At 40.5% G+C, this 25060-nt stretch overlaps 1 protein-coding gene across 4 annotated transcripts in view; it reads left to right on the top strand.

Moving 5' to 3' along the window:
* The window catches only part of ptprz1a (protein tyrosine phosphatase receptor type Z1a), a 132551-nt gene that overhangs the window by 31970 nt on the left and 75521 nt on the right, over positions 1-25060 (top strand). For all 4 annotated transcript variants that reach the window (XM_049574193.1, XM_049574192.1, XM_049574194.1 and 1 more), the window contains exons 2-3: positions 13675-13737; positions 24000-24179. In XM_049574193.1, the coding sequence (XP_049430150.1) occupies positions 13675-13737; positions 24000-24179 (243 nt within the window). The remainder of the gene's footprint in view (positions 1-13674; positions 13738-23999; positions 24180-25060) is intronic.

The following is a 25060-nucleotide window of genomic DNA, read 5'->3' as shown; positions in this document are numbered from 1 at the left end:
CACCCATATGCCGAGGGAGGCTCAGGTGAAGTTTTAGAGTCCTCACATCACTTGCAGAGATCCAAGGGGAGAGGAGGTAGCAACACAACTCCACCTAATGGAGGCTGACGGCGCCCCAGATTCAAACGTCCAAAAACACATCATTGAAACCACAAAATATCTCCATACTGCTCGTCCGTAGTGATCCAAGTGTCCTGAAGCCCCGACATAAAAAGTTGTTTGGAAAAACCTCATTTGAACTCTGTTTTTAGCCTCATTAGACACTGGAATAACCGCAGGTACCAGCCCTGGAGATTAAGCTGACTCCTGTCTGGATTTTAAAATTAAAACGTTGACCTGATGATTAAAAGTCAGAGGATCTAAACCAAACTTCATGGCACTCGATCAAATAGTTGTTGAGACGTTTCAGTCTGGAACAAAGTGATGACCAACACTGCCGTCCACAGAGACGTGCCAACAGCTGGTTGGTGTTAAGGTCGTGTATCTGCGACTAGACGAAAGTCAGGTAGAGAGTGGATTGCTGTGGCTGTGAGAGCTGAGATTCAACACCTCCAACATTTAGAGGAGTAATTAAGTCATTAGTATGTTCAGTCATATTCTGTGGTTGTAATCAACACTGCAGGGTAGTGTTGACTTTTTTCAGTGCAGCTTTAGTATTTCCTGTCTAACACAGGCACCCTGTGACAGACTCAGCAGGTGTTTTCTTTGTAGTTACTGACACAAAAGGTCTCCAACCCAACTCATGTGTCAGGCGTTGTCACGACGCCGGTGTGGTCTGTAACTGAAACCTGCAGCGTTTGATGAGTACATGTCGGACAAGTCGTGTTTGTCCTGCAGCACAGAGAGGATCAGACGCACAGGGAGGACGTGATGGAGTGAAACTGAGGCAGCAGATGATCAGAGCATCAGTCGGAGTCACTGTGATCTGAAGTTACACTGGTGCCTTTTGTTAATGCAAGAACACGATGAAAAGACGGCATTGAACCCAATTAACTAACACACTTTATACTAAAACATATCACTATGCTAGGTCTATATCGGCCTATATAATATGTACATACTCAGTGTCTGTTACTTTCATTTATTGGTCTGCATGATTTAAAGGGAGCTGACAAAAATAATTAATGTTAAAAGGGTAGTTGTAATAAGCTGAGGCTCCAGTCCTGTTATGGTTTTTTATTGTTTTGTTTATCTTTTGTTTGAATGCCAAAAAAGTGTTAACTTAATGTTTGTCTATTGTCTACCTAAGAGTGTATTTGAGTTATAAGTTGGAAAATGACCGAACTAAACCAAACTAAAATGAAATAAAATTAAATAAAATTTAAAATCAATTTAATATATCTTAATTTCTTAAACATCTCAAACAAAATTGTGTATTTCTCTTGGACAAGTTAGAAAAACTATTTACTGTATTATTTTATCCTCCTGAGACCCTAACTTTTTCCTCGCTATGTGAGATTAGTAGGACCTGATAAGTATAAAAAACTAAACACTGTCAACATTAAAGTCTTAATATCCTCAAAGGAGACGATAATAAAGTCCCATGTCCTTCAACGAGTTGATGAATAAAGTGTCTTGTTACAGTTGCTAAAATTGGTCAAATTTGTTGTCATACCAAATAAGAAACGTTATTAATCATAAATAAACAAGTTTCAACCATAACATGTGATCAGGTTTTGGACCTTGTCCATTTTTGTGTCGGGATCAGCTGCAGACTGACTTGGCTGCCATCTTGTTTTTACATGGATTAGTGTATTGTGCTCTTACTGCCACTAGATGGCACAAAAAAGTGTCCACGAACGCGGACGGGACGTCTGACTTAAGAAGAATTGACCTATGGCTAAGCCCCGCCCTCAAACATGATGAGCCAATCACAGTGCGTATAGCCATTCCCATACACTGGGACATTCTCTGTCTGGACGTCCATTGAAATGCATTACAGAAAGTCAGTTTGTTGGGTTTTATGAGCTTTTTCAGAGATTTGAAGTTTAAAAATGGTCAAACGGTGTGCATGGGGTACATGCAACTCTGACACAAGGTATCCTGAGAGGCTGGGCGACCAGGTGTATTTTTACACTTTAAACCACATCTCAAGCGAGAAAAGTGTCTCCTTTGGATAAAGTTGTGTGGTAACGTTAGACCACAACATCAACTCAACGTGAATAAGATTAACAATGATGTCTACATCTGTTCTAAGGTAAGTCAACATTGTGTTTGAGGCAACATATTGTCACTTTGCTGCAAAGAAATATAAAGTTATCTTTAACATCTCTAGCTAACGTTAGCTAAAGTTAGCCTAACGTTAGCTCCTAGCTGCGTTGTTCATCATGTCACCTTGTTTGCTGGGAGTTCATTAGCCTATTTTGTTCTAGTTTTGTACTTTGGTGATGGTACATCATTGTTAGCTGTTGTCCAAAGGGCTCTAGTTAAGCTAACGTTAACTTCTGGAGCTTAGCTTCATTAACTTATCTGTAATGGCAGAGATAACAAAGGTTGGCAAACGTTATGCTGAATGATTCAGTGTAAATACTGTAGCACCAAACTAACGCAGAGACACTCTTGGTAAAGATGGTAAAAAGGCCGTTATCCTTTTCTCATATTCTGAGCCAAAAACCTTAACTTCAGTGGCACTTTAACTTGTTGTCTTTGATGGTGACGGCAACCAGATGCGGTTCACAAGCGAACACTGTGACCTGTAAATTTTGGCTTGTAATTTAAGCTTTTCATCGACCTTCTCAACAATAAAATGATGAATATATCCCTCCAATGCGTAGTTTAGGCCCTTTTGGTTACTTCTCAATGACATCTGATCGTTATGTCTCCAACAATCATCAGTTGCCTCCTGTGAAATGCCGTGTACTGTGACACCTGCCATAGCGCCGGGCACTGAATGTTGATAGTTTGTCCGAGTGAGTGGAGGGGGCGTGGCTTAGCCATAGGTCAGTTGCATATAAGGTGCAGTAAACCCAAAACATGACGTCCTCATATGAGGACACAGGGTCTCAGAAGGATATACTATTCAGCCTCTAAGTGTCTTCCTGATGTCAGTAAGTGATGAGCTGCAGGGCTTCTTCAGGCCTCGCTGGTTTGGTCATCGTACAGTTCAGTAGATGGAAAGTCACGTGAAGCTCCACGTCGGTGACCCTTAAAGCCGTTCCAGTCGAGATGGACGACAGCCAGAGTGTGAAGGAGAAAGATGATCTCAGACGATAATCCTATTGACACTGAGCACTAAAACAAACACACTTTTACACAGGTATCAGTGTAACTGTGACGCCCAAACTTAAACTCTGTAAAGAAGTGTAAACCAAATAGAACAACATCATTTTCAGAGTTTTTTTTTCTTGTAAACTTGCCACACAAAGACTACACACACACACACACACACACACACACACACAGACAGACTGTAATGGACCCTTGCTGATGTACTGTTCGGGGAGCAGACAGGTGTTTCATGTCAGAGCTGTTGTTTACACTGTCTGGTTTCCATTTTGACGTCAACAGAGACGCAGCTCGCGGCTTCCTGTCTGTCCTGACCCACCTGACTGCTCCGAATCACAGAGGGAGAAACTGGAGGAGGGAGTCGTCGATGACGTCTCTCCTACCGTCTATATGTCCACAGGCTTTACGTTCGAGTTACAGGGATCAATGTCGGTCTGTTGCATCAATGAAATATCTCGACAACTAATCAATGGATTGTCATGAAGTTGTGTTCAGACGTTCATGTTCCCCTCAGGATGAATCTCAGTGAATTTATTGATACGCTTCTTCTGGTGCCATAATAAGGTTGACTTTTGTGGTTTTGAGTGAAACTATGGCTGAAGATTTAGTCTAACACAACTGCACAGCAACTTTTTTGTACTGATGAACCAGGAATGTCAAATCAAAGTGACCAAACCTTGTCTACGAGAATGAACCAGACCGTTATTTCTAGGGATCAATGCTTCAGCACCAAGTTGATGCCAAAGTTCTGAAAATACTCGATTTTCTCGAGGCATTAAATTGTTCCAGACCTGACGGGGCAGCACTTACACCTACAATACCTTGACCTGCAGCTCCACCTTGAATAGTTGAAAGGAAAATTATTTTTTCCTGTAGCGTGTATTTCCTAAATTCTTTGCAGTTGGAGTGTCGTGTATTTACCTCTGCTACAATCAACAGCAGCCTGATGAGGTGCTGAGAGTCTTTCTTGTGCTTAGTGCTGCACGTTTGCCTTTTTTTAATGGTTGCTGAGAGTTAAAAAATTTTCAACTTTGGGTAAACGCTGCACTCGTCACTCTCACTTTTTAACCAGGCATCCAATCACAGTGGAGGAGGGGCGGGACAAATAGCCAACCATAAAGACTAACTGTCACATTCTCAGTCCGACCCCGTTACATGTTGATGTTTGGTCATGGACTTTCCACATCTGGTTGGTTGTTGACGTTCTGGGACATCGTGTCAACTTCAGCCTGTTACACACATTGTCTGTTTACAAAATACACTTCTGTTTTCACAGGAAATGTACAGTTTGCATATAGTCTCTTTCAAAATAAAAGCACTACATCTGTACAATACAGCAAATTGATTGTTTTGTCCTTCAACAACAAAAACATGTGGTTGGGTTTAGGAAAAAAGAACAGGGTTTGGCTTAACAATGCTATGGTAAGTGAACACTGCTTTCCTGGGTGAAAGTCAGTAGTTACTGTTTTGTGGTGTGTTCTACACCATTGGCCCTTCATCAGCCCTTGTCAGCTTTTTCCAGCCAATTCAGCATGTTGAATCAGTCTAGGAGATGATGGAGCCCATCTGTGAATGAAATCACTCTGACTGGCAGCTCAGCTTGGCGCATGAGAAGAGAAACGGAAGTGAGGAAAGTAAACAAAGAGCTATTGTCAGGGAGTGAGACCAAAACAAACTTGTTACCATTGAGCTCTTTAGCAGAAACACCTCCTGATGGTTTGTGTTATTGTTCATTGGGGCACGCTCTGTTCTTTCAGCACTGGATTGTGATGTTTATGTGCTAACTAGCATCATGATGGTCTTCCGGTTTCCCTTTTTGAATGACGATTACAGATGACCGCCGTCTGCTGGTTCGGAGAGTTATTTCCTCTCACGCAGGCACAGAACGTTCGTGCTGGTTGGTCGTTGGCTGTAGCCTTTGCGGTGTGTTCATGTGCAACTTTTTGGCCGAGACACAGGTGACATGAGGCGAGGCAACAGTCAGCTTTCGTCACCTTTTGATGTTGGCTTGGTGTGTCTGGGACTTAATATGTACAATTGCTGAACAACAACAACAACAATGGAGAAATGAGTAAATTGTCATGAATCCACACAGACTAGTACTTTGTGTTGAAGGTGGATCATCAGGGTGTAATATAATTTAAATTACAGTACGTTTGAATATTTTTAATAAAGGAGTGTATGTTTAAGTGCATGGAATTTATGTTTCTGTTTTCCCCTGTGGTATCAAGTTGGGTATTGAGAATTGTTGAATTTCACTGGTAATGGTTTCAATTAAATTTCTGGTATCATGTGACATGCCTTGTTTCTTCCCAAAGTAACACCTTCCACTTTTGTACTTTATCCTGTGTAAAAGAAGAAAATGTTGTCCATATAATGGTGCCAGAAGAAAGGTCAGGGGGTCACCCAAATCATCAGTTAATTAATGAATATAAATTTAATCCAGTCGTTCCAGTAGCACTTGAGATGTTTGTCTCTGGACTAAAGACGCAGCGGAAACCTCCATACTGAGGCGATAACGATGTAACAACATCCTCACCACATAAAAGCTGCTTCTTGTTACTTGAACTTCTCACCTCTGAACCTTTAAACTAGAGGTCATGACCCCGCCGCAGTCTGAGTGTTGGAGGTCAGCGATTAAGTGAAAGCAGCAGAGTGAATAACGGCACCAGAGCGAGGCGGCTGCACAGAAACATCAGGACAAGAAAAACGATGTCACTTCTCCCTGATTGTTTCTTTATTGCCGCCTTTTGAAGGAAACGAGCTGCAGCCGGCCGGCAGGGGCTGTAACACAGCTGGAGCACGTTGCAGTAAATCATTCTCTATGTATGGTCATGCAATGATTCATGGGAAAGTGGCAGGGAGTGAGTTTCTGCCTCATCAGGAGGTTTAGTTCCACTTTGGTGCTCTGTCACTCCGTTATTCTCCAGAAACTAAAGTTTAGAGTTTTCTCTGCTGGATATCATGTTTTTAAATTTAAACCACATTTAAAGATTTAAGGATCAGACTGTCTGCACTTTAAAAGAAGTGATGACTGGACCGTCCTGGGATGATCCACGGAAACCCAAAAACAAGAAGAGCTTTATTCTCTCAGAAGAAAGATTGAATCTGCTGAATGTTTTCCCTGAACAGTGTCTCACAGGCAGATTCAGCATAACATCCCTGACAATCAGGAGTTGTAAGTTACAGAAGGTAAAACCAGCTATTTTAGTCTTCATCTTGAGAGAAAAATATTTTGGTTTTAGCCACATTTTAGTCATTTTTATCCTTCATAGTCCATGAAAATTCAAAATGTAATAGTAATGATTGTTAGTGGGGGACTATCAGACATCGAAAGTCAAGAACAGCCATACTCGTAATTATCTTCAAATGCCACATGAGCGACAGGCTGGTAAACTCAAGTGAATAGTCTACACCAGAATGTTTTGCTAGCCAGCAAAGAGCCTCACACCGGAGGAGCGCCAGCCATTGGTGAGAGTTGTGAGCTGTAACTCAGCAGTAAATAATCAGCTGTGTGTGTCTGACTGTGGATGGTGGAGCTGCTGAATGGATTTGTGGAGTTTGTTAGTTGCAGCGGTGGCTGTTAGCAGCTAGCTCCGCTCGCAGCCTTCACAGCTTCACCCCGCAGGACTCCACTCAGTCCGGACAAAATTGTTGTGTTTGATGTTTGATTTTCTTCATATTACCCAGCTGTTAAGTTTATAGTGTTGGTGCATCAGTTGAATCATTTAATGATCCTGACATATGAAATTAAGAAAGCAAATTTTATTTTAAAACTCTAAAAAAGGTCAATTAGTAGCTGTTCTGGAGCTTCGGATCACATCACGTGATCTTTGTATTGGCATCATACTGAGCACGCACACACAGTTCAACACAATTTATTTTTTATTTATTTAGAGATTCTCTCCTACATACAGACCATATTGTTTTATTTCAAAGATATATTTCTTTTTTCCTGGAATGATTTGAACCATGTAGAAAGTCCCTCCATCTGCTGCAGCTCTTCTCGACAGTAAAATCCACCCTGCAGGAAGTTTTAAAGCCCAATCTGATCCAAACTTTCAGAGTGATTCTGATCTCCTCCTTCTCATAGACAATTAATCCAGTGCAGCTCCTGCACTTTTAAAGCAGTCAGATTAAAGGCAACCTGCCTGCAAAACACCTGTTTTACGAGACAACTGTACCTCCTCTCTGAAGGTCTTCATACTGAAGGTGCTGCCCCGCAGGCGACCTCTTCGCTCTGCAGACTGTCAAACATGTAATCCTGGATTAGACCCACTATCATCCAGAGCTCAGAGGGAATAAACACCGCGCAGCAGGAGACCTCATCTCCTAATTTACTGCAGACTAATACTGAACCGACCACAAACAGGTCGAGACATGAAATTTAATTTGGAGAGGAGGCTGGAAACACTCAGAGGGATTTCTGACTGTGTGATTGTCTTGGCTTGAAGTTTGTAACACTGAGTACATTTTGGTTCATGTGGAGGATTCATGATATCTGAGTTATAATCTGGATGTGACCGACAGAGTCAGGTGTGTGTGTGTGTGTGTGTGTGTGTGTGTGTGTGTGTGTGTGTGTGTGGACAGGCTTTCCACCAGATTCTGGGACATTTGCAGAGATTTGCTCAGCCACAAGAGCATCAGTGATGTCCAGCACTGATGTTGGTTGATCAGGTCTGGTTTGTGATGGCTGCTCTGGTTCATCCCAAAGGGGTTAGATGGGGTTGAGGTCAGCAGCCCTTAAAACTAGGTAGTTTTATTGTAAAGTTGTGTTGATGTTTATTTGCACATCAGAGACTTAAGGTTTATCTTAGCCACTTGGGTGTAAAGTCAACACCCTTTCCCCACAAGACAAAAAACCCACAAAAGCCCGTTTGGACCAAACCCTTTCAGTCCAGCACCTTCAGAACCAGCAGTAAGCCTTCAGACATGGTACCTAGACCCTCGGTCTGTTCAGACAGTCCTCTTAAATGTTGTCACTCACTGCTCCGTCCAGCACTCGCTGTATTTCCTCATCAGCGGTGACACAGATGGAAGTCTGCACCTGGTTTATCGTCCACAGAAAGACTTGAAAGCTCTGTCTCATGTTTGTTCATGTTGTTGTGTGAAACATGAACCCAGTTTGCTGTTCAGTGTGATTGGCTGGCTCTTTTAAAATGACTCACTATGTTCTTGAGAAATCAAACCCTTCTCAGTTTTTTTGCTTCAACCTGCCAAGAAACAAAGACACAAGGTGCATTGTTTTTGCGTTTTGCTTGGCAACTTCTCATAATGTAGAAAGGTGCTGCCAAGTTTGAACATTTGTTTTTACATGTGAGCTCAGCAGACCTGCAGCCTCCAAGCTGACATTTCTGCAAATCGTGGATATGTCAGATCTGTACATTCATATATGTAGTGGATATGTTTACACCTTGACACTTCAAGAGCACTGTGGTTAGTGTGTGGTTATGTTTAGGCACAAAAACCACAGATCATGTTTTAGCTTCAAATACCATGTTTTGGTGCCACAATCACGGCCACGAAATCTCACAATGTTTGTTGGTCTCAAACAGTGGTCTGTAGTTTGGTGGTCATCTTCTTCCTGCCAACTTCCCATGAGTCCTTACATCAGTCTGTGTGTAAATATATATATATATATCAGCAGTGCACCTAATGCACGGTTCAGTTCCAAAAATAGAAATTCTAAACATGGTGTCAGATGTTTTAGAAGAAGAAGAAGATATGCTTTATTAATCCCTGAGGGGAAACTTTTTCACTCTGTTCTCATACACGCAGGTCTGAAATACACACACGTGCACAAACAGGACCGACACATGCATCAAATAGAGAGATGTCAGAGTGAAGGGGGGGCTGCTCATGGGGGTTCAGTGCCTTGCTCAGCAGCACTTTGGCAGTGCCCTGGAGGCAAACGGGCACCTCTCAGACTACCATGCTCCATGTTTGGTCTGGATGGGGACTTGAACTATCCGGTTCCCAACGCAAGTCCCTCTGGACTGAGCTACTGTGGCATCAACATCAGTTAAGCCTCGTGTCCACATAGCTACATAAGTGTACGAAGAAGTACATTCATTCCTATGGCAATCTCTGTGATATCCAAGGTACCTGTGAAACTCCTCCCCTCTGTAATTTTTCAGTCTGGTGTGATGGAAAATTCTGGTATTTGCAGATCATTTGCCTTAAGTACGTTAAAAAACTGAACTTTTGCGGTGAATTGAGACCATATGACAGTGTGCTAACTAGCTAACATGCTATTACCTGTAATTCAATTGCCTGTTGATCATCAAGTGAGTTTGTTTAATTAAAAAGAACTTGTTTATCTCGTTTTAACACATTGTGAATCTGACTAATGTTCTGCTAAAATATGGTTAAACGTTATACAGTCAGATTGTCATTAGACTTGTTCAGCTGTTCATACGTCTTTTCAATTCAGTAAACAAGGCGTTAACATGGCGGCTCACCCTGGATTAACACACATAACACAAAGTAGCTGTCCGAACATGTTGACGTACACGAAGTAGCAAGCTAGTGTGCAGGAATGTTTATGTGTTGCCTGGTGTAAATCCTGCTGCGATTGTTTTGGCAGAGCTAAATAAATCATTAAATAAACAAACAAACAAACAAGTCATAATCTGCTGTGGCCTTTTACTGCTAACTAATAAATGTCACTTGGAGAGCTGCTGTGTCAAAGGTCATGCTGTTGTGCTGAATATCAGCACGCCTGAGAATCAGTCGTAGGTGTGACGCCTCAGGCCGTCTCTGTGATACTGCTTAATTCTCCCTGTTTGTTCATGTTGTTGTGAGAAACATGAACCCAGTTTGCCATTCAGTGTGATTGGCTCGCTGTTTTAAAATGACTCACCATGTTTCTGAGAGATCAACCCCTGCTCAGATTTTTGGCTCCAACCTGCCGAGAAAAAAAAGGCACAAGGTGCATTGTTTGTTTGTTTGTTTGTTTGTTTGATTGTTTGTTATTTCATGGCAGATGTGGTTTATGAACCCTGGCAGCTTCTCATGCCGCTAAGTTTGAAAAACTTAACACGTGAACATACCTTTAGGCAGCGTTCACAGCCGGTGTGATCTGATGCCTGAAGGAAACGTTGGAACATAATCCAGTCAGTTATTGGAGCGCAGCTTTATGAGCAGAAACACAAGGTGGTCTCTGTTGTAATAAAATATAAGTGCATGTTTTTCTCCTCGGAGGAAAGTCCATCAATGAATTCCCAACATTTCTCTCAGTATTGTGACTGCTTGTAAACACACACCTCATCACGTCACCGTATTTCTCCTTCGTGTCACGTGACCTCTGCTCTGTGTTTCCCAGTCGGGCCCTCGGTGCTCTGTTATGGTAATGAGGTGTTGTTCTCTAACGGCCCCTCGGGGCGTCGACTCCACTTCATTAATGTGACAGATGCCTGGACAGCCGCTTGGGTTAATGATGTCACTGCGCAGGAGCTCATTATATACATCGAGTCGGAGTGAAGCAGGTTGGTCAGCAAGGTCAAGAGGAGGTAGGGAGGTTGGTGTGCTGCGGATCAGGCATCAGTATGGCAGACTGGGCAGAAAAATGGCCATTGTTACTTTGAATTTGGGCTGAGCTCAGGTGTTGTGACAGGTTGGTCCCTGTCAGGCAGCTAAACATGCCCTTAAATATCCCCCTCTGAGGGGCACACTGGTGACTTATGAGTTAACGCGCCGAACATAAAACACAACATCCCTGGTTCCAGTCCAGCTGAGCTCTTTGTTACATGTCGTTCCTCATCGCTCTCTCCCTTCATTTCCTGCCATCTCTTTATTTGCGACTCCCTAAAGAAGCATTAAAACGCCCCAAAAAACATTTAAAGGTTAGTTTGTGTAAGATTTAAGAGGATTAATGGCATACAGTGGTGAAGACTGCAGATTGTAACCAGCTGAAAGTTCTCCTCGTTGGAATTCCTCCAGTGTTCAGGAGGTTTCCTGCAGAGGGCTCTTCCTCTCCCAAACAAGGAGACAAACCAGTTGCTAAGTAGCAGGTGGCACCTTGTATGGTAGCGTCGGCCATCTTTAACTTTGAGACTCTTGATGGTGTCTCTTACAGCAGATTGTGATCACTGTTAACTTGCACAGCTGGCTGAAATGATTTCACTGTCAGCCAACACTGGCTTACCATGTTGACTCAGCTGCTAATGCTAAAGCTAATGCTACACAGTGTTACTTAAACAAAGTGGGGTCACAAAGTGCGAAACACAAGAGGCAACACAGCAGAACTGTGTTGAGCAGGTTTTTAACCACAAAGCAAAGAAGTGGACAAACTGAAATCTATGTTTCGATCTAGCAGCTGTTGAGATTTTTCAGTCTGAACCAAAGTAACATGAATTCTTGCTCTGTTTTTTTCCTGAGGTGGAAACTACTATCTGTGCAGTTTTGTTCTTGCAGTCTAATGCATCAGCCTCCACAGTGTTGTTGCACAGTAAAATACATGTAATACATTTCGCAGTAGCTTGCTGGTTGTGAAACTACATTCATATTTGTATTGTGATTTAAGAGGTTACATACTTTGTTTATTTATTTATTCTTTTTTTTGTGTGTGTGTGTGTGTAGTTCATTAATGAAACTACAACTTATTATGGGCCACTAAAGAGATAATTTTTTTTAATTTTATTTTACTATTGCATCTCTACTGTAACTGAACCTACTCTGATCACAATTAATCCTAAGTATTGATTATTTCTATTTCTGTTTATTTATGAACACATCTTTTTAGCGCTAAAATTAAATTTCAATCCACTTAAGTATAAAACATAGGGATTAAAAATGTTTAAGTTTATTTTAGTTTGATATTTTTGTATTATGATGTGGGTTTTTTTCATGACAAGCTTTAGATTTTTTTTGTATCACTCTTTTTAAGTGTATATATATATTTTTTTACAATGACATTGTCATTACAATGACGCGTCTCTTTTCAATCTCTATTTTCAGTTTCAAGTTTTTGTTAGTGATTTAGTTTTTATGACTTTTTATTTTCAAAAAATATTGGGATTCATACATGTACAGCAGTACATTAATTTATTCATGTTGCTAAATGGAGTGGATACTGCCAACCTAATTTTGTTGTGTTTAATATGCAATGAAAATAAAGTATTTATCTAAAAACAGAACTGACACTGAAAAAAGAGTGACATTAAATAAAAATCTGAAGATTGAACACCACGTCAGAATGCAAACAAATAATAAATAAATAAAATAAAAAGCATTTTCTGCCTGTGTTTTATTTTTCAGTGACACTTTTTCTTTTTTTAATGCCATTATGTATAAAACCAAAGTCGACATTCCTGCACTTTTCCCATGATTAGTGAGGTTTTTATTCATTTAATTATTTAATTATTTTTGGTTTATGACCTGCAGACAAGTCAGCATTTTTTTGCTCAAAACTCAATTTAGTGTTTTTTGGTTTGTTTGGTTTTTTTTTGCTGATGTTTCTTTTTTTATTGTATTATTTTTGTTAGAATTTTGCACCACATGAACATTGTCAGTAATTTGAACTACTTTTTAGTAAATCAAACTAAATATCTCCTGAGGACGCTTTGCTGTAGTTCAGCATCTCCCAGTCTGAAGTCATTTGTAGTTTGCAGAGCTTTCAAAGTAGCTTCACTGAGCCGTCACTAGAATCCTGTGTCTGAAGAATACAGTGTTGAGTTTTATTAGTGCTGCTGTTGTTCTGGATGTCTTTATATTGAAGGGTGTCTACAATAGTGGAATTTTATGGGTTCGACTTGCAGCCCAACCTGGCACAAATACGGAGCGAGATTTGTCACCCAAATGTTACTCACTGACCCACACGTTGAAGGCAGAGTTTAAAAGCAAGTCAATAACCTAGAAATGAAGCACATCTGGAATTCAGGTTTATTTGCACAAAACAAAATGACAGAAATACAGCAACAAAAGAAAAACAAGTTGTGTACTTGTGATTTAGGGAACCCCTCGGGGCTGAGTAATGCTGCATGCTGCACACATACATAAGTCATGTAATGATTCAGTCGAGGAGGTAGGAAGTTGTCTCTGATTTTCAGAGCTGTAAAACAAACACAAAGCAGGTTTATAGGAAACAAATAAAAACTCAACATGACAAATAATGTCACATTTTTAAAGCTGTAATTGACTCTCTGATCATCTGCATCTGAGTTCAGAGTATTGTTGGTGTTTTTGGTTTTGTTTGGAAGCTGTTCAGTGACTTGATGTCGGGCTGCAAATCAAATTAAACCAGTAACAACACACCAACAGCTAAACCATAAAAAACCATTAAGGTCCAACCCACTGATGAACCTGTCGGCTCAGGGATTTAAAGTTCATTTGTCTCGCTACATTTATTCTGTATGTTAGCGGTGCTAACAGAGACAAAGTTGGCTTAAGTAATGAATAAAGCACATGAATAAATCTCTTCAATGGTCATCTCTTTTGTCTCTCTTGCAGTTGGAGGATATGGATACAGGAACCAACGCAAGTTCTCAGAGGACATCGAGTGGTCGTACGCAGGTGAGTGACAAGGAGCAGTTAATGTACAAAATGAAAAGTGACTTCACTGCTAAGACGTTAAAATGCTCTGACAGTTCACCTGTGTGTTTACAAGATGAGAGTATCGTCCTGTCAGTCGGCGAGACAGGAAGTTCTGGTGTTGAGTGATTTCAGCGGCGTAAAGGCTCTGTGTTTGTTTAGATGCTGCTCTGAGTGACACTTTGTTTATTTTGTTGCAACACAAACACACACCTGCTGTGGAGTGAGAGGAAGGTAGAGTGCAGTTCAGTGGTACGTTCAGTATGTGCACGAGTTAGCTGCTAACCGAGAATAGACCAGGAAATTAATGTTTGTCACACCTCCTGCTGAAAGGAAGAGTCTGAGAGAGGTACAGACTTGGTGATGTGTTTATACTGTTCACAGGATTTGTGTGTGTGTGTGTGTGTGTGTGTGTGTGTGTCTCTGTGTTTGTGTGTGTGTGTGTGTGTGTGTGTGTGTGTGTCCCTGATCCTTGCAGTGCAGCGTTGTGTTACTTCAGAGCAGTTCACACTCTCATGTCTCCTTTCAGAATATAATTAAGGGAAACGATGTCGTCCTTCTCTGCAGAATCACATGAATCCGATTTTACCCGCTTCAGTCTCATTTTAGGATTTGCATGTGAATATAAACACACACACACACACACACACACACACACACACACACACAGAGTTTATTTGATCTCTCTGGATCAGAGGAAGTGATGGCACTGAGGAGAGCTCGACATAGTAAACAAACACTAGAGATTTAATAAAAGCGGTTGTATGGCACGTGTCCTCTGATCATCCTGGTGTCACAGGATGTGTTTGTGACCTTTGACCTTTCACTATAAGTGGTGTGTCCATACACAGGCTGTCAGATAAATAAAACTGTATATTTTACCATTTATTGTCCTACTGAGTCTCTTAAAAATGTAAATTTATGTAAAATGTTAAATGGTGTGTTAGTTTCCTCTCAGACACGAGCAACCCAGTGTCTAATAAAGCAGATGCTGGACCAAAGAAACATCTGGCAAAGTAGAAAGGAAATGTATGAAGTCTGAGGACAAGCTGTAGACTCTGAGCTTCATTTCGTTCTTCATAAAGCAACAGCGTAGGCTCTGCGTGAACACGTAGCCTGTACCGTAGCCTGACGTGCACCTGCCCAGAAATGTAACTACATGTCACAGTAACACAGACGTCCTGTTTATTTCTGTAAGCTGAAAATGATTTCCATCAGTGGAAATTGTATTTGCTTTAATTTCACAGATAAGAAGCAATAAAGTCTCAACACAATGTCATTTCTGGTCCAGCATGTGATTTATCCTGGCTTCATATGAGTACAGGAAAAGTCAGACTGACATGCATTCTAAAATTTCATAGGCTAATGCTAATAACATTATTCATTCATGCATTCATTCATTATATGTAACCGCTCATGCTAGTACAGGGTCGTAGGCTAATAACGTTAGCATGTTGTATATGTGGGGAAAAAAGGTGTCTAGTATAAGACGGTTGTTTAGTCTGTGAACCTTGTGAGATGTAATTGAGCCGAAATTTTTGATGTAGTGTTCTCTGATCTGCATTCATGTTGTTGAAACATTCATTATTGTTTAAGAGAAATGATGTTGACTTAAGGGCCGTCCACACCAAGAAAGATAACTGCAACGTTAACTATAACGATAACAATGGCAGCATCCACACCAATGAACGATATCATTGTGTTGCTAGGTTACGCCAAACACACACTGCTCGGTGCGGTCGGCAGGGGAGGGATGAGTGCAGCAAATCTACCAGCCACTTGCATATTTCACCAGCATTCAGCTGGTAACGTTAAATGGTGCTAATTTTGGTCCGTGAACGGTGGTGATAATAATCATAAGGAGGCGAGACAGTTGTTGTCATTCATGTTTAGCTACGTGAGGTAATGCTAGTTAGCATAACAGCTAGCGTTGGCTATTCATAAACATCTTATCTCCGTGAACAAAAACACTCACCACTTATGCCAAGGGTGCGCCTGATTGCGTCCCAGATGTCCCTCTTCTTGGTCGCATCTTTATAAAGTCGATCACTCTTATCATAGAGGGGTGGATTTTTTTGTACCTCGGTGATTTGCCACTCTCGTACATTGTCCGCCATGTTGAATGAGTCTGAGTGACGTAGTGACGCGATGAACATCTCAATCTGTCATTTCGGATGGATTTTGATTGGCTGTCAGTGTTTCTATCGTTCATCAAATCGCTCTGAAAGTGATCCGAACGATATCGTCCACTGCTATCGTTGTCATTATAGTTGTAGTGTGGATGCTGCCTTCCACTTGAGTTTAGAACGATTTTTAAAACTGTATATTTATAGTTATATTTATAGTTATAGTTCTTGGTGTGGACGGCCCTTAAGGTCATTTTTAGATGCAAATTCTGGATGAATGTCTGAATCAGGTTTCATCACAACCCATGCGACAGTTGTTGAGATGTTTTACTCAGAGACATGAAACACCAAATTTCAGGGAAATTCACCCAGAAGTTTTTGAGACATTTGACAACAAAGCAGAAAGAAAAATAACCTATATTTCAACCTTGTTGTGGCAGTAGAGGAACAGTCAGTGGGATTTATCTTCTGGGGAACATGCATGTACCAACCATATGGTAATCCAGCAAACAGTTGTTGAGATATTTCACCGGACCAAAGTGGTGGAGCAGCTGAGTCACAGACCAGCATTTTTTCCATGTTGCAGGAGGCTTTTTGTCCACATACAGCCTCCGTACCTTCCACACCCTTCAGTCTGAATCTGGTATCAGCTCACTGTGGCAGCATGAATAGACTCTGTCCGCCCTTTAGTCTGAATGAGCAGGAGCTTAAACAGATGTCTGTAAGCTTTACAGCACAATGTGTCATTTACTGAGGAGTGATGGTGACAGTTTGGTGAGACAGGTTCACAGCAGACTGCCTGTGTGTTCTCAGTGAGAGGATGAACAGTGGGGCCAAAAGTGTGAAGTGCCTTTATTGTGTTGTAGGTAAGGTTTTTTGTCTGGTTTGGTTCCCTTAGTTCCAATTAGTAAAAAGACGCAGAGCAGAGGACATCTAGATTATTTCCATTTGGTGGAATAACAACATTAAAAACAGCCGTGAGTTTTAATATTTCACTCAGTGTAAACACCATAAAGCTTCAGCGAGGAGCTGCAGCAACAGAATAATGTATACTGTTTGTATTGTAACGACATAATGTGGACAATAATTCTAACTTTACATCTGCTTAAGGGGAAATCAAAGGTAAATATTTCGGGCCCAGGAGGTGAATTTACATTTATGATGCTTTTATATATATTTTAAAGAAGAAAGTACATTGAACTATGAGAGATGCTTCACACTGAATTAAGTTTGTTTAAAACAAATCATCCTTTAGATCCTTAGAATTCACCTTTAATGCCTTTAAGCCTTATTTATAAAGTGATCTGTTTACAGTGTTTGATGTTTTTTATCTACAGTATTTTATTACCCAAAATAAGAGTTAGTTGTGTTTAAATGCATCTGAGGCATCCATCCATTCAATACACACTGACCTCTGTTAAAATATCAGTGTCCTCACAGCTTGTTGTCGTAGTCCTGTCAGCAGCATGTAGTAGCTGCTACCTGAGAGGCATACAGGTAGAAATTATGTTACCATGGTGACGATCACATCTGTTAAAAGAATGAATCATATCTAGCAATGGGGTCAACCACACCTCCTCACCAAGGTAAAGTTTCTGACCGTTTCTTGCTCACAGTTGCTCTGAGAACTTTCCTATAGCCCCGTCTCCACCAAACTCTTTCAGTCCAGCACCTTTGGAACCAGCAGTAAGCCTTCAGACATGGTACCTAGACCCTCGGTGTGTTCAGACAGTCCTCTTAAATGTGGGCGGGGTTGTTGTCACTCACTGCTCCGTCCAGCACTCGCTGTATTTCCTCATCAGCGGTGACACAGATGGAAGTCTGCACCTGGTTTATCGTCCACAGAACGAGGCTGCACGCCCACATTTTCACAACAAAATAGAACAGGCTGCAGTGAGAGTCTCTCTCCATGGGATATTTAAAAATAGCAGCTTTGTGCATTTAGTCCTTCTCAGGCAAGCTCAGGGGTTTAGTGTTGCTGTAGCCCACAGGAAGTGAGGATTAGAATATATGACCTTCACATAATCCGCTCCAAATGAATCTATATTTTTAAAGTCATTACTAAAAGTGTGTGTCATATAAAAACTAAAGTGATGGTCAAAGTTGTCACAGTGAAATTTAAGGTGTGCTGATGGATTCACGTCATCAACTCATGCATTGAGTAACATTACAAGTTAACGTTCCACCTTAAAAGTTGCCGGCAGTCGGCCCAGTGAATGAAGTTATTTTTTTCTCTTTCATTTTATAGTTACAGTTTACTAATAAAACTCTCCACAGTATGAACAGTGGTTACATGAGCCTCCACATGTACCATCCACAACTTTTCACAGTGGAAACGGATAAAAGCAATAACAGATAAAATGACTGTACCGTACTGCTCAGTGGAAACGGGGCTTATATGTTGCATGTGCTACGCTAAATCAGTCTGTGAGCAGAATGAAATGACAGCAGCACACATGCAAGCTGCACAGCGCTGCCGATTGTGTCAGGTGAGAGTTTGTTTGCTAGTTTGTGTGTGAGGTGGATCATAGCATGTCGCCGCTTTTTCTTGGTAGTTGTAGTCTAATGTGACACTGACAAAGCCTCCATGTTGATCCACTGTTCAGGTCTGACACAACACAGTCTGACATGCAGCTACAACAGGTTGAGTATCAGGAGGCTGCAGCTCCACCTGAGCGCCCAGCCCCATCATCATGATCACTATCATTTGCTCATTAAAACCTGTTCCCAGACAGATGTCAACTAGTAGAAACACTTTTCCATTACATTACAATAAAGGTTCAGACGTCTAAATTATGGGTTGAGGTGACAGTCATTGAATCTTGGCATAAATAATCAGAGCTGCGTCCACAGCAGCAGGAATCATCCTGTAACTGCCTGTCTGTTTATTATTATATATTGTCCTGTTTCGACTGTGTATGACATATCAGGCTTTTTTATTTTTTTATTTTGAAACTGTAAACCTTATGTTACAGTAAAAGAGCATCTCTCACCTGAATAAAAGCCCAAGTTGATCCACTATTAAAAACACTAAGAGCTTCATTTGTTCAGATTCCTTCAACAGAAAACAGCCCAGATGTTCAGAGTGATGAACTGTCTCGGTAATCGTGCAGATGTTTGCAGCTATTTAACTCTTCTGTGCTAATTATGTGTTGCGGTGTTGTTTCAGCCAGCTGGTGTGGTGTCTGTTAGCAGGTACGCCAGAGGTCACATGACTCTGTGCCCTCGCTCTGATTGGCTGTTTAGAGCTTCTGCCACCAGAGGACAAAGAGCCCGAACCAGGTCAGACAGGCTTCTGGGTCAGGGCGGATATTAGCATGTCAATGGAGAACACACACATACACACACACACACACACACACACACACACACACACACACACACACACCCTGACCTTAAACCACAGGGTTGTGAAACCTCGACTAACTCGTAGCAGAAAAGTTTAAAGAAAACAATAAGAGTTGTAACATGAAAATGTGTGTCTGCTCAGAAAAGGGTCATCTCTGAGGTGCTGCTGGAGTAGTTTGGTGTAATGAAACATTATGGTTTGGACTTAAAAGAACAGTAAGATTTAGGGAGACTTAGTGGTGTCAATCAGTGAGGACTGCAGATTACAACCTGCTGAAACTTCTGGTTAGAAGTTCCTTCATTGTTCATTGTTTAGGAGGTTTTTACAGGGAGCTGACTTATCTTATCTTCCCTGAAACAAACAGACCAGCTGATTTAAACTGGTAAAAAAAAGAGGTTACAAATTATTGTTTCTTCTACACTGTTTGGCATGTCACAGTCAGGCCGCTCACCCAGCGTCTGCTGTGTCTGCTCACTTTAATATATTTAAGGGGCCGTATTCACAAACAGAGAGCTCCTAACTTAACCTAAAAGACTTTTCTACAGAGTGCTAGCTTAAGAGTGATTTAAGCCACGGAGCAGTTCAGTTCAGTTCAGTGCACTTTTTGGTCCCCCCTCTGTTGGGGTACCTAGCACACAGATCTGGTACTAAAAGGTGGAGCTGTGAACACTGCAGTCTGATTGGTCAGTAGAGGACGGTCACTCTGCTCAGGGCTGAGTTGTGTCTGGTTTTGAGGCTCATGTAACCACTGTTCATACTGTGGAGAGTTTTATTAGTAAAGTGTAACTATAAAATGAAAGGATGTTTTGCTGCCTCTCACAGCAGCTGGAGTCTGAGAAACAATAACTTCATTCACTGGGCCGACTGCCGGCAACTTTTAAGGTGGAACATTAACTTGTAATGTTACTCAATGCATGAGTTGATGACGTGAATCCATCAGCACACCTTAAATTTCACTGTGACAACTTTGACCATCACTTTAGTTTTTATATGACACACACTTTTAGTAATGACTTTAAAAATATAGATTCATTTGGAGCGGATTATGTGAAGGTCATATATTCTAATCCTCACTTCCTGTGGGCTACAGCAACACTAAACCCCTGAGCTTGCCTGAGAAGGACTAAATGCACAAAGCTGCTATTTTGAAATATCCCATGGAGAGAGACTCTCACTGCAGCCTGTTCTATTTTGTTGTGAAAATGTGGGCGTGCAGCCTCGTTCTGTGGACGATAAACCAGGTGCAGACTTCCATCTGTGTCACCGCTGATGAGGAAATACAGCGAGTGCTGGACGGAGCAGTGAGTGACAACAACCCCGCCCACATTTAAGGGGACTGTCTGAACACACCGAGGGTCTAGGTACCATGTCTGAAGGCTTACTGCTGGTTCCAAAGGGACTGGACTGAAAGGGTTTGGTGGAGACGGGGCTATAGTCCGATGTCACACTGTAGACTAATGAACAGACAGATTAAACAAAGGAGCAGCTCTGTGTCTCTCTTAGTGTTGATGGAGAAACTATGAGTGAGTGAGTGAGTGAGCGAGGTGGAGCTGTGCAGAGAGACTTGACCCTATATCAATATAAACGGTATAAATTTGTATCTTGCTGGAAAATATATTGATATGTCCTACATAGTTGTGATATCGCCCAACCCTAGTAGATATTAACTGGAAAATGCTAAATTCGGATAAAGGGGTAAATTGGAATTTTCAAACAGAATATGTTGTTGACCCATATTAAATTCAAAATATTGTCATCTTTGGAATAACAGTGGAATATTAGTGTACACGGAAACGTAGTGACTCACATTTGGTCCAGTGTCAGCTGGAGCAACTTCTGTAGGGTAAAAAAACTCAACACTTACTGGATTTTTAAAGAATGCCTACACTGCATATAATCCAGACAGCAAGACACTGACGTCTAAATGATTAAGTAGCACATTCACATACTTTGCCTTAAGTGATATTTGACTGTACGTGCATTATTAAGGAAGCGCTCTGTTCATTTAGACAATAGTCATCCAGCTGCAGCCGTTCACCAGAGACACTTAGAGTGAGTCCATCAGCTCTCAGTCTGTGTCTCGTCTCTTAAATGTGACTCAGTCTCAGAGACGTTGTCGTGCACTGAGTGAAGACAGTAACTCTGAGCAGATGTGAACAAATCCACATGTCGCAGCAGTGGGACACATGAGTCGAACCTCACATGCTGCTATCATTTATTTTTGTGAAACTAATGTGAAACTAAAAGCTTGAGGCTGTAGATCAGTGTGATGTGAATCTGAGCTGCTGGACTCAATCTGTTTGGTTCAGTTTGAGGTGCAGCTGACACACACACACACACACACACACACACATGAATGAATGAGTGAAGGATAATTTGTATTCCTGGCTGTAACACTTTCCATACTGTATTTATGTCGTCCATCATGTCAGCATGTTCTTTGTGTTTGGAGGTGAAGATGAAACCTGATGCTGAACTGTTTCCTTTGAGCAGCGGTCGTTAGCTGAACGCTTCAGGCCATATTTGAGAAAAATCTCCTTGAACACTGACAAATCTTAAACTCTGACCTTTTGAGAGCTGAAAGAGAGAAACTGTGAGCTGATATTAAAGCCAGAGTGCAGCAGAACAGCTGGAGGTTATTAGCTTGTTAGCTCATTAGCTTGTAGCTCTGCCAGAGCAGAACACCTGCACGTGGTCATTACGTTATTAGATAGAGAGAAGTCTGCACTTCATCAGTTCGTCAGAGAATATCATCAACACCTGAACTGTTAAATGCTTCTTATGCTCATATAATACTGTGTATTTATAGTTTGGTTTTTGCAATCTCTCTTTCACAGTTTCTGTAAAAATAACACTGAAGTCATGAAGTTTGTGTAAAGGTGTATACTCGATGTGCAGCAGCTTGGACCACACAGTCGCATGTGTGATGTGACTATATTGCGAACATTGAGTATTAATTGTCACATGAAAAGCACCTGTGGTTCAACTTTGATTTATTTCTTTATAACACTTTCTCATTTAACTTTATAATGCCAGTACTTTATTTAATTTTTAATAACAGTATTTTATTGAACTTTATTGTAACACTACTTTATATAACTTTAACTTTATTATCACTGTACTTATTTAACTTTAGAATAACATTACTAAATTCGCCTTTATGACAACACTACTTTATTTAACTTTATGATAACCCTTCTTTATTTAACTTTATAACACTACTTTATTTAACTTTAAGTTTATTATCACTGTACTTATTTAACTTTATTATAACACTACTTCAATTATCTTTTACTCTATAATAACACTTCTTTATTTAACTTTAAACCACTACTTTATTTAACTTTATAACACTACTTTATTTAACTTTAAGTTTATTATCACTGTACTTATTTAACTTTATTATAACACTACTTCAATTATCTTTTACTCTATAATAACACTTCTTTATTTAACTTTAAACCACTACTGTATTTGACTTTTACTCTATAATAACACTACTTTATTTAACTTTATTATAGCACTACTTTATTTAACTTTAAACTTCATAGTAACACTACTTCATTTAACTGTATTATAACACTTATTTATTTAACTTTCTAATTACACTACTTCATTTAACTTTATTGCTTTACATTATTTATCTTTATTATAACAATTCCTTAATCAACTTTATTATGACAGTACTTTATCTAACTAACAGTACTTTACATAGTAGTTTAGCATGTTAGGAGTCTTCAGTAGTTTAGTTTCAAAATATTGAGATATATATATTGTGTATTGCGATAAAGACTAAATATTGCAATTTTATTCATCGGCCAATTCACCCAGTGGTTGAGTGTATATGCATTTGTTTTTTAAAAACAAACAAAAACACAGTATTTTGACTCTGTACTCTGTTGTTTCAGTATTAACCCTTTAACCCGAACATGTTCAGTAAAACACAGAGTTCATGGAGCGATAAGGACCATGTGCCAGTTAGACGTTTGTCCTGGTGCATACACAAGTTTCAGATTTGTCCTCTCTGAGTATGTTCATGTTTTGACCAGCAACACAGTGATAACCTGATTGATTCACAGTGACACAGTTCAGTGTCGAATCAACTACAGACCCAGTTTTTATAAAGCAACTGATGGATCATTCTCCAGTCTGGTACATTAAATAACACTCGACCAGATGTGTTTAAAAACAGCTGGAACACACTGGTTCATATCAAACATGTTCACTGATAATGCTGCAGTTTAAATGACTCCTGCCAGTGATTAACTAGTGTATCAGCGATCTGTGTTTGGTCCTCAGAGGATATAAAATGGATGGTGATTATGCACCTGGGGAGTCAAAGAAGCAGACAGCTGTCATATAATTGTCTCACCTATTTAGGGTTCCTGAACGCCCTTGAAATTACATAATTACATTTTACCAAACTTGAACTGACATCTTGACAGCTCTGTAATTGTTGGGGCTGTGAGAATTTGGGGACCTAAAAACAAGGTCAAGGATCACTGAAGGTTAAAAAACTCATGGCTATGTACTAAAACATCAGAGCGGAATATTCTGGCAGTCAGTGTGCGACACATTAAAGGACCATGCTGATGTTTTTGTTTTGTGACTACAGTCTGCTTTCTGTGAAAATCATGTGGTAATGTGGTTGTGAGCAGAAAGCTGTTGTCAAAACTCTTCCTTGTTGCTACAGTCAGGTCCTTTTAGGAAACTCCCAACATGTGAGACTTAAGAGTCACCTGCTGAACTTGTTTCTGTCTGCCCTCCAGGAACTTTAAATCAAAACAACTGGGCCAAGAAGTTTCCCTCCTGCAGCAACGCCAAGCAGTCTCCCATCAACATCGAGGAGAACCTGGCTCAGGTGAAGCTGCAGTACCAGAAACTGAGGTTTGAGGGCTGGGACAGTCTGACGACCGACAGGACGATCATCAAGAACGATGGCAAGACGGGTAAGGACAATCACCTGCATGTGTGAGGAAGCAACTGTGACTGTGGTCGCTGAGCTGAAGGTCCTCTGGATTATTCTTAAATTATATTATCAATATTTTAATTAAACTGCAGCTCCTCTTCACTTTAGTGTTCCAGAGGGTTCCAGATGTTTTGCCTGCCCAATTTTTTAGACTTGCCAATTTAGTAGATTTGGTCATTTTAAGCAGGCTGTGTAATTAAATGGTGTCTTTTTCTTCAGTTTTCATTGTGTTTATTTCCTACTTTGTTGTGCTGTAGCCTACAGACAAAGTTTATACCGTTAAAACTTCAGTTGTGAGCAACACAGATCCAAGATTTGTTGCTGTGTTTTAGTTATTGAAAATAAATTTATCCCCTTAAATTGTGTCTATATTTTACACACAGCGCCTGTTAGCTGGGGAAATTGATCTGCTTTGTGCAACGCTTTGCAGCTCCATCAACAATAGATGAGGCACACATTTGTATCATCTTCTGGGATGCTTCTGAAACGTGCTGCTGTGCATCAGCTGTAATTATAAGAATTGTTTAAAGTGGCTGCAAGATCTGGGGCCAGTTGCACAAAACACCCTTAAGTCTTCTCTTTAAGGTTTCCTTAAAAATGTCCACTTAAGAATGAATTGTTTTCTCCTGGTCAGCTCTTATACTAAAGTAATCCCTAGATTGTTGCACAAAAGACCTTAGCAACCAAAGCAAGGTTAAAAAAAACTTAAGGTACCTCTGACTCTCTTAACTGCAACATGACTGAGTTTATGGTGATAAATGAAAACAAACACGAAAGGAAAACACAACATGAGAAGAGGCCAGGAGAACCCATGGATATACTCTTGATTTTACACTTTAGATTTGTCTGAATTAATTTACG

Source organism: Epinephelus fuscoguttatus, linkage group LG4, assembly GCF_011397635.1.
Source record: "Epinephelus fuscoguttatus linkage group LG4, E.fuscoguttatus.final_Chr_v1".
Taxonomy (NCBI): domain Eukaryota; kingdom Metazoa; phylum Chordata; class Actinopteri; order Perciformes; family Serranidae; genus Epinephelus; species Epinephelus fuscoguttatus.
This window is presented reverse-complemented; position numbering and strand designations above follow the sequence as displayed.